Source organism: Sceloporus occidentalis, unplaced genomic scaffold (genome assembly GCF_023333645.1).
Source record: "Sceloporus occidentalis isolate IW3139 unplaced genomic scaffold, rSceOcc1.0.p SCAF_5, whole genome shotgun sequence".
Taxonomy (NCBI): domain Eukaryota; kingdom Metazoa; phylum Chordata; class Lepidosauria; order Squamata; family Phrynosomatidae; genus Sceloporus; species Sceloporus occidentalis.
In genome coordinates this window covers 50,400,596-50,418,792 of record NW_028316985.1, presented here as the reverse complement: position 1 = coordinate 50,418,792, position 18,197 = coordinate 50,400,596, and the positions used below count along the sequence as shown (strand labels likewise).

General features: G+C 40.9%; 1 protein-coding gene across 2 annotated transcripts in view; it reads right to left on the bottom strand.

Annotated features, from left to right (window-relative positions):
* LOC149312142 (protein lin-7 homolog A-like) overlaps nt 1-14,491 on the bottom strand; it is a 59,921-nt gene extending 45,430 nt beyond the window's left edge. For both annotated transcript variants that reach the window (XM_089524035.1, XM_089524034.1), the window contains exon 1: nt 14,385-14,491. In XM_089524035.1, the coding sequence (XP_089380161.1) occupies nt 14,385-14,457 (73 nt within the window). In that variant the 5' untranslated portion in view covers nt 14,458-14,491. The remainder of the gene's footprint in view (nt 1-14,384) is intronic.
* Between the last annotated feature and the right edge of the window lie 3,706 nt (nt 14,492-18,197).

The following is an 18,197-nucleotide window of genomic DNA, read 5'->3' as shown; positions in this document are numbered from 1 at the left end:
ATCTACTGCTGGGAAAAAAGCTACACCCAAGCTCTAACTTGGTTAGTTCAAGACCAGCAAAAGGGCCCAAGCTCGACTCAGGCTTGCATCCTTCCGAGGTCGCTAAAATGAGTACCCATACTGTTGGGGGGCAAATTAGCTTACTTGCTAATTAGCTTAGTTGCTGTTCACCGCTATGATCTTTGGAATAGCGGTATATAAATAAAACAAATTATTATTATTATTAACTTTAAGGAGCAAGTCTGCATCCAGGCCAATTAAGGTACACAGTCACCTCCTTTCCCTGGATTCTCCTCCTTCCTGCTTATGTTACATATGGACAACTGGTACATTTTGAGATCATAGCCCTGCTCTCTGTGAAGCTATATGTTAATTAATAACAGGGAACAGTCTTATAATGGTTCTCCTCAGGAATCCCAAAATGTTCCACACTAGATCCAGTGAACTCCCAAATGATATCCACATATGTTCAAACCAATGGTAAGAATATGAGAATTTTAGGATAGTTTAACACTCATGATACAGCCATTAGACTGATACCATTTGTATGCAGAGTAGAACTGTTGTTGTGTGCCTTCAAGTTGTTGTGACCCTAAAGGTGAACCTATCACAGGATTTTCTGGAAATCAGTGGGTTTCCATGGACAGCAGGGAATTGAACCTGATTTCCAGAGTCATAGTCCAATGCTCAAACTACTACACAATGCTGTTGACATGTATGAATGTGTCTTGTTAGAAGATGGAGAATAAAATGAAAGATCTGGCACATGGTAGTGAGAAAAACTGAAACTGTGGAGTTGGAAAGGAATGTGTGAAAGGAATTTAAGAGATAAGGACAACGTAATGCAAGGACATGAAACTGAAATGTATCAAAACAAGAATGGAATGTGTACAACACAACCTAATTTAGGGAGTACCAGAACAAGAACAAAATGTGAACAACAAATCAGTTATCAAGAAAAATGATGCATTTATTAAAAACTATAAAGGAATCTTCAAAACCATGATGCTAGTGTGCCAGAATCAGCTGTAACTTACACCTATTGCTCTTTCAGAAAACTGATCAACCTCTGGGAAGAGTTGTGTGTGAGAGTATTGTATGAATGTGTGTATGAATCAGGCCTCTTGATACGTAATTTATTAGAATAAATATTATAAATGACAGAATAAATGTAATTTATTAGAATAAATGTTACATAAAGGTAAAGATAAAGGTATTCCCAGTTGACAAGGTTGTCAAGTCGTGTCCGACCATAAGGGGTGGTGCCGAAGCCAGTGTAATAAGCTGAAGAGCCAGCGTTGTCAAAGACTATTCTGTGATCATGTGGCCAGCATGACTGCACAGAATGCTGTTTACCTTCCAACTGAAGTGGCACCTATTTATCTACTTGCATACAAAGTGTTTAAAACAGGGGTAGGCAACCTTTTTGAGCCGGGGGTCGGGTTGCTGTCCGTCAGACAACTGGGAGACTGAACTCAAAATGGCGCCTGGAGCAGCACGGAAGCTGCGGCGGGGGCGGCAATTGGCGGCAGGACCTGGCTGGGGCCGGTCCCAAGGCTTCGCCAGGCCGGATCCGGCCCGCGGGCCGTAGGTTGCCGACCCCTGGTTTAAAACGAGATCTGGTCTCTTATGTGTCTTATTGAAAGTCCTATAGTCTAATTCTAGTTCTCTAAACAACTAGATTGGTGACACTGTCTCTCTGAGTAGAACTACTGAAATCAATGAGACTTAAATTAATTGCAACTAAATTAAGGGACTAAATAGACTACCGCCACCTCTTTCAATGCCAGATCGGGGCATGGCCCCGATCTGGCCTTTTCCCAATGCTAAAAGGAATGGCAAAGTGCCGCTCCTTTTCACACCAAGGAAAGGCGCCTTTGCCATTGCTGAGGTACTTTCCAGTGCTCCTTTTGGCATGGTGCTAATGGTGCACTGGTGATATAAGTGACACACAGCAATGTGTATATGCTGCGCATTGTTAACATCAAGATGGCAGCGCCCATGTGGACGGGACGCCACCATGAGGCCGCTGCCATGCCATGCTAGGGTTAGGGACTGTGCGGTTGGTGCATCGTCCCTAATCTTAGCATCGCCGACGGCACGGTGCTTTTGGACTGTCTGTCCCGTGCCTAGGACTGGCTACAGAAGGCACACAACTCCATTCTTGCAATAGCTCCACTGACTGCTGATCTGTTTCCAGGCATAATTCAAAGTGATGGTAATGACCTATAAATTCCTAGCTTGGGTTCAGGCTATTTGAATACCATTTCTGTTTTTATGAGCCCATTAATGCTCTAAGATCGTCTGAAGAGGCCCTTCTTTCTGTCCCACCAGCTTGTCAGGCTCATTTGGTGGGGAAAATGATGAACTCCTTTCTGAAGGCTAGGGTGACTCCATCTTTGCTTTCCTTCCACTGGCAAGTCATAACATTCCTATGTTGTCAGGCCCTTAGGAACTGTCCGGGATGCACCTCTGTACAGTCTTTAATGAATGTTAATTTTTTAACTTTATAAGTTGTTTAATTATTATTTAAATAACTTTATATTTATACATTTATTGAATTTTTGTGTGGTTTTTAATGTGTATGGTGAAAGGCCTGAAAACCATAACCTATGGGTAGTGTCTTAGAGAGCTGGGTATGTTTACTCTGGAGAAGATAAGGTTAAGAAGTGATATGATACCCATGCTTAAATATTTGAAGGGATGCCATAGCTTGTTTTCTGCTGCTCCATTGGTCACCGAGCAATGGATTCAAGCTACAGGAAAAGAAATTCATCCAAAAGATTAGGAAGAACTTCCTGACAGTAAGAGCTATTCAGCAGTGAAAAGCACTCCTTTAGAGTGGTAGAATCTCCTTCTTTGGAAGTTTTTAAATAGAGGATGGATGATTATCTGTTGGGGCTTCTTTGATTGTGTATTCCTTCATGATAGTGAGTTGGACTGGATGGCTCTCACAGTCTCTTTCAACTCTGTAATTCTATATATTGTTTATAATATGTTCTTAGGCATATTAAGTCCCATTATTAGGACCAAGGCAGGTTAGAAATGAATAAAATTACCATATTTTCCGGCATGTAAGACGACTGGGCGTATAAGATGACCCCCAACTTTTCCAGTTAAAATATAGAATTTGGGATATACTCACTGTATAAGACTACCCCTCTTCCAATGCACACCAAATAAAAATTTAAAAAAACCCATCAGATTTGATTTCAATATGGTAATTTTAATTCAAATGACATGCAGATACTTAGCAGGAAACCTTCTTGTATACAAAGCCTGCTTGGATTGGTCAGCTCTCCCTGCCTGCCCAGCCCTCCCTGTCTCCAAGACTATAAGAGTGGTAGCTGCTTTCATACGACCGTCGCATAAGGTGGGGATGTGGCCGCAGCCATTTTTGAGCTCCCCCCACCATATGTGGCGACCGCAGATTCTCCAGTCTGGCTCAGAAGTTTCATACATGATGTATGTATCTACATGTTAATACAATAAAGTTTATTAAAAAAAATAATAAAAAAAGAAGTTTCACCTGCCCTATAAGATGACACCCGGCGTATAAGACGACCTCCGACTTTTGAGAAGATTTTCCTGGGTTAAAAAGTAGTCTTATATGCCAGAAAATACAGTATTACTATTAGTATTATGATTATTATTTCTCCACTTGCAGTGACCTGAGTTTAACTATATATTTCATTTCTCTCCTTACCCTCTGCTATGCTTCTCTCAGTTCTGTTTATCTCTTGCTATACTCCCTCATTCAGCCTTAGCTATGATACGCCATGTGATCTTCTGCATTCTAAATCCCTTAAATCCTGGAACATCTGCAATTCAATCTCCTGGTTAGTTGCATTGCTGCACGTTCTTTGCTCTGCCAGAACAGCTCCATGGAAGCTAAATGGCAATGCCTGTGAGATTAAACAGTAAAGTGATTAAAATTCCCATTAATTCAGAAATGTATTCAGTATAACAGGAATTCAAGAAGACAGTTTTGCAGGTAGGAAGACATATGCTGACAGGAATTAAAAGAAGTAATTTCAGATCTTGAAATTCAAGTAATCTCCCACGACCGAAATAGCCTTTAGGCATTTACAATAGTGGGAGGGGGGCATCTTGCTGGCTTTAAATTGCTTAATAAAATTTTTAACAGTTTAAATCTTGCTGTTGTGTTCATGAAAATAATAAAGTATGGTTTTATCTCATTATAGTCCTGGAACAGCAAAAGACAACTAGTCAATGAACAAGATATACAGTGCAATATTGGTTCAATGAGGATAGGGCTGCAAGTCCAGCTACAATGACACAGGGACTGCATTAGAACATGAAAACTTTAAGCCGGTATAACTATTGCAGCCATGTGCAGCAGTGGTATGAGGAGAGAAATGGCTAGATTTTGGGGGGTAATAAATAGGCAATGATCAAAAGAGTGTACACTTTAGCTCTTACACTCAGTCATAAAATAGTTATAAACAAAACTTTTATTTTTATCCCGCTTTTCTGTGGCTCACAACACATTAAAATATTCACATTCAATATTATGTCTCAACCCCCCCTTAAAACAAAATTAAACATGATACAATTAAAATTGGAGATTAAAATATCTGTTAATAAAACAATAAAAATATGAGGACAGAGTGGTACATGATGCGAGGGGAGATCATTCTGTGGCCGGACACTTTTATTCAGGAAAGGCCTGCTGGAAGAGATCTGCCTTGACAGCTTTTTAAAAGCTGTCTAAGCTGGCAATTTGACGGATCTCGTCCGGCAGACTGTTCCATAGTCTGGGAGCAATTGCAGAAAAGGCCCTCTGGGAGGTAGCATTAATCTGGTTTTTAAAGGGTGCAATAGATTCCTCCCAGATGATCTGAGTGTGCAGTGCACATTATATGGGAGTAGGCGATCCCTCAAATAGGTTGGACCCAAGACATGTAGGGCTTTAAAGGTTATAACCAACACCTTGTACTGTGCCCGGAAACTAATGGGCAGCCAGTGAAGAGATTTTAGGACAGGTGTTATTCAGCCACTCCTAGTTTTTCCGGTGACCAGCCTAGCTGCCATATTTTGCACTAGTTGAATTTTCCGGACTAGGTACAAGGGTAGCCACATGTAGTGCACACTACAGAAATTGAGTTGTGAAGTTACCAGTGCATGTACTACAGTTTCTAGGTCCTTTACTTCCAGGAAAGGGCGCAGCTGGCCTATCAGCTGGAGCTGATAACAGGTGCTCCTGATCGTCACATTCACTGACAAAATCAGTGAATGTCATGGCAGTCATGACAAAATCCCACACAGAGAAGCCACAGTAGGTAGCAGAGGTTGGATCTTGGCTGACAAATTCACATCACCGATCAGTGTGTTGCTTTTGCCTTTTGCTCTTCCCAGACAGGAAAGGCAAGGGGAGAACAAAGCTGGCTCGAGTCTGAGCCACAGCCTGGAGGACTGCTGCTGTGGCTCAATCTGTTTTTCTTTGCCCTTGACTTTCTTGATCAGGGAAGGTGAAGAGGGAGTAAATCCAATTCTCAACTGAGCTATTAGCTTGACAATTGCCTGTTGAATCTGAAGCTCAGTCAGGAGACTGGATCAGGCCTTCTTCACTCGTCAGTTCAGCAGGGCAGATCAAACAAGGCTGGCAGTTCCTATGTCAGAGGTGTAATAAATTTACTCTGGATTTCATTCCATACTCATCCAAGGTATCAGGTTTTACTCAAAGATTTGGCACAACACCTTGGATAGCTCTTCATTTTTAAAGTCTGAAATAAAACCCAAGTTAATCATCCCTAACATGCCACTGGAAATCTGGATTTTTTACTACTATCATGACATGCTTGGTGGGAAGGTTTAAAATCTTGCCTTAGAATATGCTGTGGTGGAGGTGAAGTCTGAGCCCTCCTTCTGCTTAGCTGACCAGTGAAGACCTCTAGAATGTTGAGGAAGCTCCAGTTTTCATCCCGTCATGGTATGCTGAATGAAAAAAATGTATCCTCTCCATCCAGCACACCATGATGGATAAATGTATCCCTTCTTCACTTTGATCAGGAAAGGAAATCTTGCAAGAGTGGCGATATAAATAATAATAATGTGCATGCAGGGATAGTGTGAACTTGTCTGCTGGTTGAATGGAAAGAATTTGTGTAGATGCGGAAGGAACATGACAGCAGTGGTTCTGCTCAGTTTGAAGGGTGCCCCCCCCCCCCCATTGGTGGCATGAGCTCTTAACATATTGCTTTTGTTTGGCCAGAAACAGCTTTTGGGATGTAGAATGGTTTAGGTGACACCAACAAGATGTTTTCAGCATCTCCATATGCTGATTGTTGCTTTCAATACAGACCTAATGTGGGGATATCTCCAGTTGCAATGCTGTGATTAGTGTATAGCATCTGTGTTACTAGCAACTCAGTGGCTGTAGAGGTTGCTGTTATCCTAGTTCTCCTTTCTACTGTTATTATAGTACAACACTATAGTATTATCATATTGCTGCTGTGAGGGTATCTGTTAGTTATGCTTATGATCAGCTAGTTACATTGACTGAAAGGGAGGATGCTACCTCACTCATGAAATGAGTTTCTCAGAAGCATCTAGTTGGACACTACAAGAAAAGAATGCTGGACTAGATAGTCCTTTGATTGATCTAACCTGGCTCTTACATGAACTGGCAATAGCCACCACGTTGGAGCACAGTATTGCTTTGCCTGGCTATACTTGTGAGTACATGTACAGGAATTGCAGTTACCCCTTCAGGTTCGCAGACTTGAAAATCTGTGGCGGGGTGACCATCATGCATGCACCCCAGTCAAGCCTATGGGGCTTGAATATGCTCAAGTTTTGGAACTTGCCGGGGGGGGGGGGAGTCCGGAATGGATCCCCCACAAGTTCCAAGGAGCGACTGCACATTTAGAAAGAATGCATAAGATTGGCCTCTGCAGCTATTCTTTGCCACTAACTAGTTTCTATAGAAGGAAGGAAATTTGCATGAAAAATTTCTCACCATGCTGACACCTCAAAAATATTCTAAACTTCCATGTTTCCTGATCACTGAGGAAAATGCTAAAAAAAGCACCAACTGGTGCTTTTCTGATTTGAATACTTGCCAACATTTTCAGACTTATTACAAGTTTGTTTAAAGTTCTGAGCACTTGGGGAACGTGACACATCCATTCTTCTTGCCACTACCTTGTTTTTCTTTCAGTGATTTATTCTTCCTCTTGCCATTCACTGTTATGGTGTTTCACTCACTATCATTCCTCATTGGTGGTATACAGCATGCACTATGAAAGTGCTTTCGTTCGTCCAACATAGGTTCTTCAAACATACTAATAATTATTACTTTGCTATGGATATACAAGGACCATCAACCAGTTTTCCACTGTAAAACTCCAAGCAATGGAAAGTTCAGGTTGTTTGCAAGAATATCAACATTAATAAAATACTAACTGCACTAAGACTTTTGCCAAATTTGTACTTGCTATTTTGAGGCAAACACAATAAGCATAAGAAGCAGCTGCCTCAGTGTAGTGAGTTGGGTCTCTGCCATCAGGCAGATGGGGTCTGGAGTCAATTGTGGTGAAAGAGTCAAGTGCGGTGAAAGTGTCAATTTGTATTTATGACATAGTCTGATACTTTGGGCATTAGCATGGCAGTTAGAGGCTGGAAAAGGACATGAAGGCTGGGAATGGACTGGAGAAATGAATCTTCTACTCTTGCTAATCTACTGGTACTGTTCTTTGCTGTATAACTCTTGGGAGTCCATCTTCCATCTGTCTCATGCTGGAGAGGATGCACTCCGTTCCAGGGGCCTCACTTTGTAAGCAATGGGGAATTTGATCAGAGGGAAGGGATAGTATGGGTAGAATTTGGTTTTTAGGAATGCAGTCCTACCTTAGATGTCAGGGGATGCTGGAACCCATCCATGAAAAGGATCGGATGCCTTCATGGTGTACACTATCTAGTACATCATTGACCACCAATAAAGCTTTTTTTTATAGCTGTACTGAGTGTCAGTATTCAACATCAAAAGAACACTTGGTGAGGCCTGTAATTACATCCAGGTCTGGCACTGAAGACTCAGCAGATTTTGGGTGTCATGAAGCCTGAACTAGTAGTCATTTAATTTGTTGTAACTATATTTGATTGACAGGGTGGAAGAGAAGCGCTTGTGAAATGTTTTGTTTCATTGGCCAAAGTGGGTTGCTTGTTTCTGGATACTGCATTCCTTGATTTAAATCTCTGTGTGATGAGGGAAAGATACCATTTAGAATTCCTAGTCTTATATGTATTTTCTGCTCCTATGTAGGGCCTCCAGTAGGTGATGCAGTTCCAGTTGTAACCTAAATACAGTATACAGAACAGAATGATATTAACATCCCACTCCTATTTAGTCTTTCAAAATAGTAATGACTGGAAACGCAAGGGATAATGATTGCATGATAGCTATGCTTTTCTTTGGAAAAAAACAACCCACAGTCCTTCCTAATGGATTGCCATCTGTTCAACCTTTTGCTAGGAAAAATTTATCCTGATTAACATAGTCACCACTGGGGTGGAGCTGAAGATTACACATAGTTTCTAAATATTGGGAAGAAACACATACTCTCCTTCCTAATCAATGGAATTCCTTTCCTTTTGTTCATATTAACATTTCATCCAAAGAATTCTTTCTTTGGTATGTATTGCATAAATGTAAAATTGCAAAAATTGTTTTAATAAAATATAATTATGAGCATCATAAAACAATTCTGTAGTTTTCAGCAGTATCCTGCAAAGTAAAGGCTGTCTAAATTTAAATATTGATCAACAGATTCCTCTTTGCTTTGACTGTACAGCAGGAACTTCTGTCTTGATTTGCAGCCAGTTGTAATCTTCTACAGAGAATATATCTATAACCAAGCTACTGACTTTAATCATGCCCAAATCAAGACTTTAAAAATTCTTAGGAAGCTTTTAGTCACATTTTATACAGATTAAAAAAGAAAAGCTTTAAGCCTCTTGGAAGTTGTACATGGACAGATTTTATTTTCATTCTCTTTCAATGCAATGCTGCATTCATTTATGTAGCAACAAACTCAGTGGGATTTACTTCTGAATAAATACGTATGAAATTGTGTTGTAAGATGCACAAAAAAGTAGGATGAAAAAGTACATTAGAAGTAAATTATTTTCCTTATGTGTATAATGCCATTAATAAATCAATGTTTTTTGTGGCTGAATGTTTACTGGTGCAGTGAAAATATTCTCAGGATACCTATTTTCTGATAAATTTCTACTCTGCAAAAATAAAGTCTCTTATCTGTTATAGCAGCAAACAAAAATGGCTGAGTGGATTTTCATCAAATTTGAAGGTATGTTTGGAAAATGAGACCTTAAAATATAAGCTAAGCTGTAGGAACAGGAAGTATAAAAACATATTTTTCATGGGTACAAAAATAATCTTTGATTCATTCGGGAAAATTTTATGATGCAACCATGCCCCGATACATGGGGAGCATGGAGCACGTCAACTGTTTGAACTGTGGAAAATACTTATTGAAGATTTCCTCCACCACCAACATCCTCACCTGCTACTGATTTCCCTTTTTCCTCCCCACTGGTGTAAAATGTAGCATTGTCCTGCAGTTAGGTGAAAGGTTAGTTTAGCTTCTCCAGAGAAACTGAAGGTTTGACTGATCTTCCTTCCTTGTTTTCTGTCCTATCTCTGAATTTTATTAAAATCATCTTGGGTTCTCCACCTCCATTATTTAAAATCATCTTGGATTCCCCACCTCAACCTCAGTAATTGGAGTTAAATTTTATTCTCATGTACTTAACCAGAACAGTATTCTCATGTATTTAACCACCTCAATAGATGTAGCAATATAAAATAAAAGTTTTAACCACTGGGGGATGTACAATCTTCATAGAAATGGAAAAAAAATAAGCTAAGCAACATATCCACTTCACCAGATTTTCATAGTCTGAAACAAAAATATAGGGAAAGTTGGTGTATACAAAATTCATTTGGAGGTCCAAGGGCATCTCAATCATATTTTTAGTCACACAGAGTAATGCAACATATCATTGGAAAAATTTGGTGAACAGAGTTTTAAAAATTAAGCATTTGATGTTTTGTTCTAGCTACATAAATAAACTCAAGTTGCTGTTTTGTTACTGCAGCACATGCTAATGGATTTGGTGGATTTTCACCCAATTTGGAGGGATGTTTGGAATCACTTGACAACATGGTATGCACAAAATTCACAGGAGAGGGGGGAGCCATTCAATTTTTTCCCATTAATAAAGAGCAGCAAGTTTGGCAGCTGACTGGAAGAGGCATGCCCTCTCAAGGGCAAATGAGACTAATGTGCAAGATGATGGACATTTGAGTACCCAAAGAGACAGGCAGTCATTCTCCAGAGCAGTTGAAATGGAACTATTATTAACAAGAGTTACTCATTGCTTCAGACAATGCTAGTAACTACTACTAGTCCCTAATATTACTATGTAAAACATTGAGCCAGTGTCATGAAATAGTTTGAGTGGTGGACAAGGACACTAGGAGACTAGGGTTTGAAACCGTGCTCAGCCATGGAAACCCACTGGGTGATTTTGGCAAAGTCACACTCTCTCAGTATCAGAAGAACGTAAGGGCAAACCCTCTCTAAATATGTTTTGACAAGAAAACCCTGTGATAGGGCCATCTTAGGTTCCCTATAAGTTAGAAATGACTTGAAAGCCCATGACAACATGAATGGGTCACAACTTGTTGGTGACATATAAAGATGTAAGTTCAATGATAACATCATCCTCCAGGACCTCTGGATGACTCTAGGGTGCCTTTATCATGTGCCCAGCTGTAGGAACACAGATACTTGATGGATGTCCTACACTCTCCCTAGACCACTAAAAGGCTGGGGGGGGGGGGGCTCCACAAGAGACAGGTGAGTCTTCTGTGCAGGAAGAAGCTGATGGGATAGTTCCATCAATGCAGCATTCCAGTCCATATTTAAAAAATAATCACAAGGTCAATGTTTTCAGCCTTTCAAGTCCACTTAGCAATCAAGTGTAAAACAGGATTCGTCAGATTCAGTCTCAAAATATGACCAATTGAGGCCAGAACAAACACCCCCCCCCCCACACACACACACACTGTCAGTGTAACACAGGGATTATAGCAGTTTGAAAAAGTTACTTTTTTGGAATACAACTCCCAGTTACTGACCATAGGATCATGGATTCTAAAAAGGAACTTTTCCAAGATGTGGATTACAAAATCAAACTAGGAGTAAGAAGACCCATGTTCAAATATTTGCACCGCCATGGAATTCACTAAGTAAGCTTGCCAGTTAGCCCACTGTATGGAGTTGTTTTGAAGATTGATGGGGTGAGAAAATAACTTCATATACTAGCCTTAGCCTTACCCATTTAACAATCTTCTAGATATATTGGACTACAATTCCTGCCAAATCTAGCCAGCACAGAACTGGAGAGTATGGGGGTTCAGATCCAACATATCCAAAGAGTGACAGGGTGGGAATTATTTTGTACACATAACTCTGAACCTAGATAGAATTAGATAAAATTAATACTTAATGCAAAGAAGAAGAAATTGTCTTCAGGAATGCCCTGTGCTCCTAATGCAGTCATAATATCAAAATCACAAAGCAGAACATACAAATCACAATATTTTCCATTATATGCAATTATTTAAGACATAGGATTCATTCTTTATGCACACTAACAATAAAGTCATGGCATCCGGATACCCACATTGGTTCCCATGTTCACACTTCCCAGGACTTTAGCAGCCTCCTTCTCTTCCACCTTTCTTTTTTCTCACTACATTCCTTAATCTGCCCATTTCCCTGCCCTACATCCTTCATAATGTTGGCATCTCCTTCCAGCAAGCTTTTCATTCTTTAGAATACTGCTCCATAAAATATGTATGTAATCTCAACCAAAGTGATAGCTTCCCATTTTCTGACAGCTTTGGAATGTCACCGGTGCAGCCAAGGAATATCAGAAGCATCTCAAGCACAGTACGGCAGCTTTCAAACCAGTTTTTGGTTTTGTACATGTGAAAATGTGTTCACGTCTTGTGAGAGCTTATTTTGTAGAAACTTCTTGAAGAAAGGCAGGGAGGGAAAGGATGAAGAAAAAAGAAGAGCCACCACCAAAAAGCAATTTGTGCCATTACTGTTGATATATTAGAGCAGTCATGGGTAACAAACAACACATTGGGGATGTTTGCTCTGGCAATGCTAGACAGCTAAATAAATATGTAATAAGAAGAAATGGTCATTCCGGGTCATGTAAATCAGATTAATAACCCCTTCACATACACTACTATCTGCACTCAGGCATTTACACAGTAATAATAGAGCAAATCCACCCACCCAACCTCTGCTTCCAATGAATGCTTATGTGTGGAGTGATGAGTCTCCTCCACACTAAGGATTACTAGCTTGGAAACAAGAGGCCTTGTCTGTATTAGCAGTGACAAGTCCCTAACATCTCCAGGCAATAAAGACTGTGCCAAACAACCTTTATTGTATTAAGTTTTCCGCTTTCCAAACTGGCACAGAAGTGTTCTCTGTCTCTCTCTGTCACACATATAAACCCTCTGGTGTTGTAAACACATAAACAATCAAGCCATGTTGGCCCATTAAAACAATACTAAAATCAATGCACTAGTAAAACATGCCTTTATGATGACCAGCCACAACACTCTCAGCAACATAGTGAGATTTCCAGACCTCTTCATCCCAAAAGAGATTGCAAAGTGGAAAGGGGAGGGAGAAGGCTGACTTGATGCTGGAGTCCTGAATTCCTAAGACTAAGATGTCTGAATTTCAAGATCCAATGAACTCCCATTCCTTTTTTGTTTGTTTGTTTGTTTGTTTTATTCCTGCTACCTTTTTGGTTTTTGCCAGAAGAAGTGACCAGGAGAGCTTAGGGTGGCCAGATGCCATACCTGCAAAGGAGAACAAGGCACTGCAAAATGGTGTACATTCAAGAAAATGTAGGTCATAATGTATAAGCTAAAAAAAAACACACCCAAACTCACTCATCTAAATAGTAATTCATGCTTCTTAGTTATGCCCAGAATGGAGGACATTTTGACATTCCACCAGAAGGCGGAAATGTAGGGCATGTCTGGGGAAAAGGCAGATGCCTGGTCACCCTGGGAGAGCTTGAAAGTTTTCTCTTGATTTTAGCACTTCTTGTCCGTCCCAAATATAAATGGCATTGCCCTGAACCATGGGCTAAATTTAGTTTCCCTTCTTCCTTTCCCAGTTAGTTTCTCCCTGCTTCATTCACACAAGCACACCTTCTCATTACATGGCCTCAAGTGCTCCACTTGCCAAGGAGCAAAAATGGAAAAGAAAAAAGCTTATCTCATTTCAGTACCTATAACAGTAAGAAATAATAATAATACTAATAATAATAATAATTTTTATTTCTTTCCTGCCTTTCCTCAAGGCTCCAGCTATTGAAATACAGCATATTAAAATACAAAACACAATTAAAAATGGAAAATGAAAGAAAATGCATAAAACCAACAGTTAAGATACAGTGCTATAAAACCATTAAAATACACTCATAGGGGTACATCTTTACATATATATATATATATATATATATATATATATAATTTGTATGTTGCCTTTCTCCCAGAAGGGACTCAAGGTGTCTCATACATTAAAAACATTAAAAACATCACAATAAAATTTAAAACAGTCAAAACCATCTAAAAACAGTATTAAAATGGTCTTAAAATGTACAACGGTTAAAAGCCATGGCTAAAACACACACACACTCCATTTCTGGTGTGATTATATATTTAATAAATATTTCATCAGAATGGTTTGAGCGTTGGATTTAGGACTCTGGAGACCAGGGTTCGAATCCTGGCCAGGATGAAACCCCTTTGGCCAAGTCACACTCTCTCAGCCTCAGAGGATGGCCATGACCAAACAAACCCTCCGAACCCCCAGTGAAAAAACTTGCCCCATGACAGAATCCTACATAAATTAGAAAGGACTTGAAGAAGGCAGAAAACAACAACAAGAAGTAGAGATTATTGAATGTACCAAATGAAAAAGCCCTGCTGTGGAATTGACTGGGGAGGGGGCTGAAACTCAAGGCATTTGGGCCCCACAACATACTCCAACTCCCAGAATTCCACAGCCTTGAGCCAGACAAAGAGTTAAAGCGGTGCCAAACCGGGTTCTCTCTCCAGTGTGGATGCAGCCTTCCAAGGCAGCCAGGGCGCAAAGGAGAGACTCCCAGGGCGCTTGCTTTTCCCTTTCCCTTTCCCTTTCCAAGTGGTGCTGAAATGGGTGGTGGGGCTGGCATTATGGGGGGCAGAGGAAGGGCCAAGGCGGGGATCAGTGGGGCTGAGGCGCTGGGTTTACCTCTGTCCAGAGAGAGAGGCTGGACGGTGGTCAGCGTGGCTGCTGTCGTCGTCGTCGTCGTCGTCGCCGCCATCTCTGCAGCGCCTCTGAGGCTGGAATGACGCCGGGCTGCTCTCCTCCAGCCTCCAGCCTCAGAGATGGAGAGGGGAGGGGGAGAGGGTGGGGCTACCAGGAGGAGGAGGAAGGCCAGGGGAGGGAGGGGGAGGTACTACACACACACACAAAACCCTCCATATTTAATGTCCATTCGCAATTCAAAGAAGACGTTTCCTTGGAATCCAGCACATCTCCTTCCTTTGTGAAGCCACTATGTAGGTAGAGAACACTGAGTTTCTCAAGAGGTTTTCAATGGTTTGCATCAGGGAAACTTTAGGGGCTGCAGAGGCAAAGCATGCCAATCCGTCCCAATATGAGAAAAAATGGCTTTACCTTTGTTGGGGGCAGAAGGCTCAGATGGCAAGGTCCCAGTGCATTGGCTCTTTCCATAGGAAACATCTTCTTTGAATTGCTAAGAGACATTAAATTTCCTTGACTTTGAAACTCTACCAGTGACCGCATGGCCAAAGGGGGAGGTGCCAGCCTGCAGATAGTCCTCCCTGCCATCTGAACTAAGACCAGAAGCAGAACATACAGGCCTATGACTAACATCTTCAATTTCTTTCTCCTGTTTACCTGATAAAGAAGCCAGTGTGACTCCGAAAGCTTGCAACATGTAATTGTGCATTTTGGTTGTTCCAATAAAGGTATCATTGTTTGGATGTTATTGGATTTGCTATATGGGCAACATGGCTACCCCTAGAAGCCTCAGTTTAGTTATCTGAGAGCCTGAACAGGCAGGCCAAAAGAAAGCTGCTTTGGGTAATTTTGGAGGTATGCTGCTTAAATGACACATGCATCTTAGGAGGCCAGAAGCTGTGCCAAAGCTGTGCTCCAGTCCTTAGGACTGTAGTGTGGCTTTGGCATGGCTTCCAACCTCTTAGGATGCATTCATCATTTAAACAGCATACCTCCAAAGTGACCCAAAGCAGCTTTATTTTGGCCTGTCCGTTCAGGCCCTGAGTTATCTTCCAGGGGGATTTCTAGCTTGATCTATTCTATGGCCGATTTGTCTTTTAGCTGTCCATAGTATCCTCGGCACTCTTTTCTAGCACCACATCTGAAATGAATGGACTTTCTTCCTATCCAGTTTCTTCACTGTCCAGCTCTCATATCCATCCATACATGGTAATAGGCAATACAATGGCTTGTGCAATTCCTAACTTTTGTTCTCAGGTGTATATCCTTACATTTTAGGATCTTTTCTACTTCTTTCGTAGCTGCCCTACCCATTCATAATCTTCTTATGATTTCTTGACTGCGGTCTCTGCTCTGATCAATGTTTGATCATAAGCTCTCACCATGTATAATGTGCATTTTATTTGGCCTGATAAAGGTATCACTGTTTTGTGGATTTTGGATGATATTATACTTTGTTATATGGCCAACACAGCTACCCCTGGAAATACTTATACATGTGCATACAATGAATTAGATATACATAAAAGAACCTTGAGTTGTACACATCACATGAAACACTACAGACAGATTTGTAGTCCATATCTCCTTAAAGGAGTGGGAATCATGTGGTCCTTCGAATGTTCAACTACAGCTTCACCATTGGATATGCTGGCTTGGGGCTGCTGATTCACACTCTCAGCATCTCTAAAGAACTGCACAGTTTCCACTTCTGAGTTAGAACAAGTCAGGAGTAAACCATAATTTCAGATCTTCACTCGCACTTTTATCATAGTTTAAACAAAACAGCCGGAGATCAGAAGATTCGTTTTCCTGGGATGGCTTCATTTGTTGTTATAACAATATTGCCCACCTGTGGATTTTGGATTCTCCCCACCCTGTGGCTTATTTTTAAACTGGAGCACAATGGTTCCTGTTGCCATTCATGTCATAATGCTCTCTGAACACCATCTGCCTTAGGCTCTCAAAATGGCATCATTCTGATTAGCTCAAAGTTCACAGCAGAAGTTGTCATGTTTGCCTTCAAGCTGACCCACATTCTGTTCAGTGCTAGAAAATAAAATTTCAAATGACTCTAGTACTTTTGATGGGTTTACAATCAAAGGCTTTTCCTCAGAGGATATAAACAGTTCTGGGACTAAGATGTGTTCAAAGGGTGCTTTTCATGGTAAAGAGCTGCATCTTTTCTGCTGGTGCTGGGGGAAAATGAGCTAACATTGAACATGTCAGTCATAATCAAACATGGCAACATTTAGTTTCTGCTAAAGTCTTGGCTCTATTGCTGCTTTCAAAGTTGAAAATAAATTTAGTAAGATGAAAACAGAAGTTCAAAATACACTTCTGCATTACATGTGGTATGATATGAGGTCTGGATCTGGTGACATTGTCATGACATTCCTGCCATGGTCACACTTGATGGCAAATGTGAGATTCCCTCAGCATCATTGTGAATGTGTGACTGGTAGGTGATAAAAGAGGTGAAGCATACTACCACTTCAATTAAGTGTCATATTTACTAGGTAGTTGAACAGGCAAATAGAGGACTGGCTTTCCTGGCCTTTAGGACCGTGGTTGAACATGCCAAACTGTTAATACAGGAAACATGTCAAACAAAAAGGGATTTGTGTATAATCATAAAATCTGACCCCACTTAAAATTCTTTTTGATGTGTTTCGTAGCAGCTGAAGCTTTTTCAAAGACAGTCACACATGGATCCAAATGAATCCAAATGGAAGGTCAACAGAGCATGGAGCACTGCAGACAGGATTACAGCTGGGATATCAGCCAAATCTGTGTCAAAGATATTCAATACACCAAGGTCTCTTGAGCCTCCTATAATAGTGGTGTACCTCCATAGTCTCCATCAGTACCACCTAGCTATGCACCTGGGCTTTTAGGGAGAGTGCAAACCTTTCAAGAATAGGTAGAAGCCATCCTCTGTTTCTGTATTATCTGGATAAAGTCTCCTTCCATGTGCTAGCCCTCATCTGGTCTACTACACAACCTGGCAGAGGCCTAACATTCCTTAGTTACACCTTGCTTCAAAGAAAAAGAGAAACAGACTTATGAGTAATAACATTTTATTGATTGATTGATTTATATCTCATTTTCTCCAATGACTAGCACCCAAGACAATTTACAGCAAGATCAAAAACAGGAACAGATAAAGACAGATCAAGTACTGGGGAGAGAGGGTGGGGCAGAGAAATAAAGGCAGTTGCTAATTTTAAAAAGGCAAAAAGTTGCAATTATATAGGCAATTTCATATATATATATTTTTAAAAGTACAATACCAACCGAAACATCTTCATCCTCATCTTCATTAATATCCTACCTTTCCCCAAAAACTGGGATTAAAAGCTTCTTCTTCAGCAAATGAAGTCAGTTGCCAAAGACCTGTGTGATTTTTTAAAATTTTTATTTTAAATTGCCTGTCAGTGGAAGGAAAACTAGAGATGAGCCTACTTTTCCTTGGTAAGCAAGCAGTGGCATCAGTAGGGGGTACAATGGTGCAGCCCACACCAGGTGACACCCCAGAAGAGGGATGACACCCAGTCAGGTCCTCCCTTCCATGCTGTCCTGTACTGTCCTTTTCCTCATGAGAAAGACAGGGTGGCACCGAGGGAGGCTGTGTGCTTTCCTTTGCCCCCATGCCATCTGTGTGCGCTCTCCCCATGCCATCCTGTCCTTTTCCTCATAATGAAAAGGATAGGACAGGACTGAGGGAGGTTGCATGCACCATCCCCAGAAGGTTTGCCTCCCCCACACCAGGTGACTCCAGATGCGGGGATGCAACTG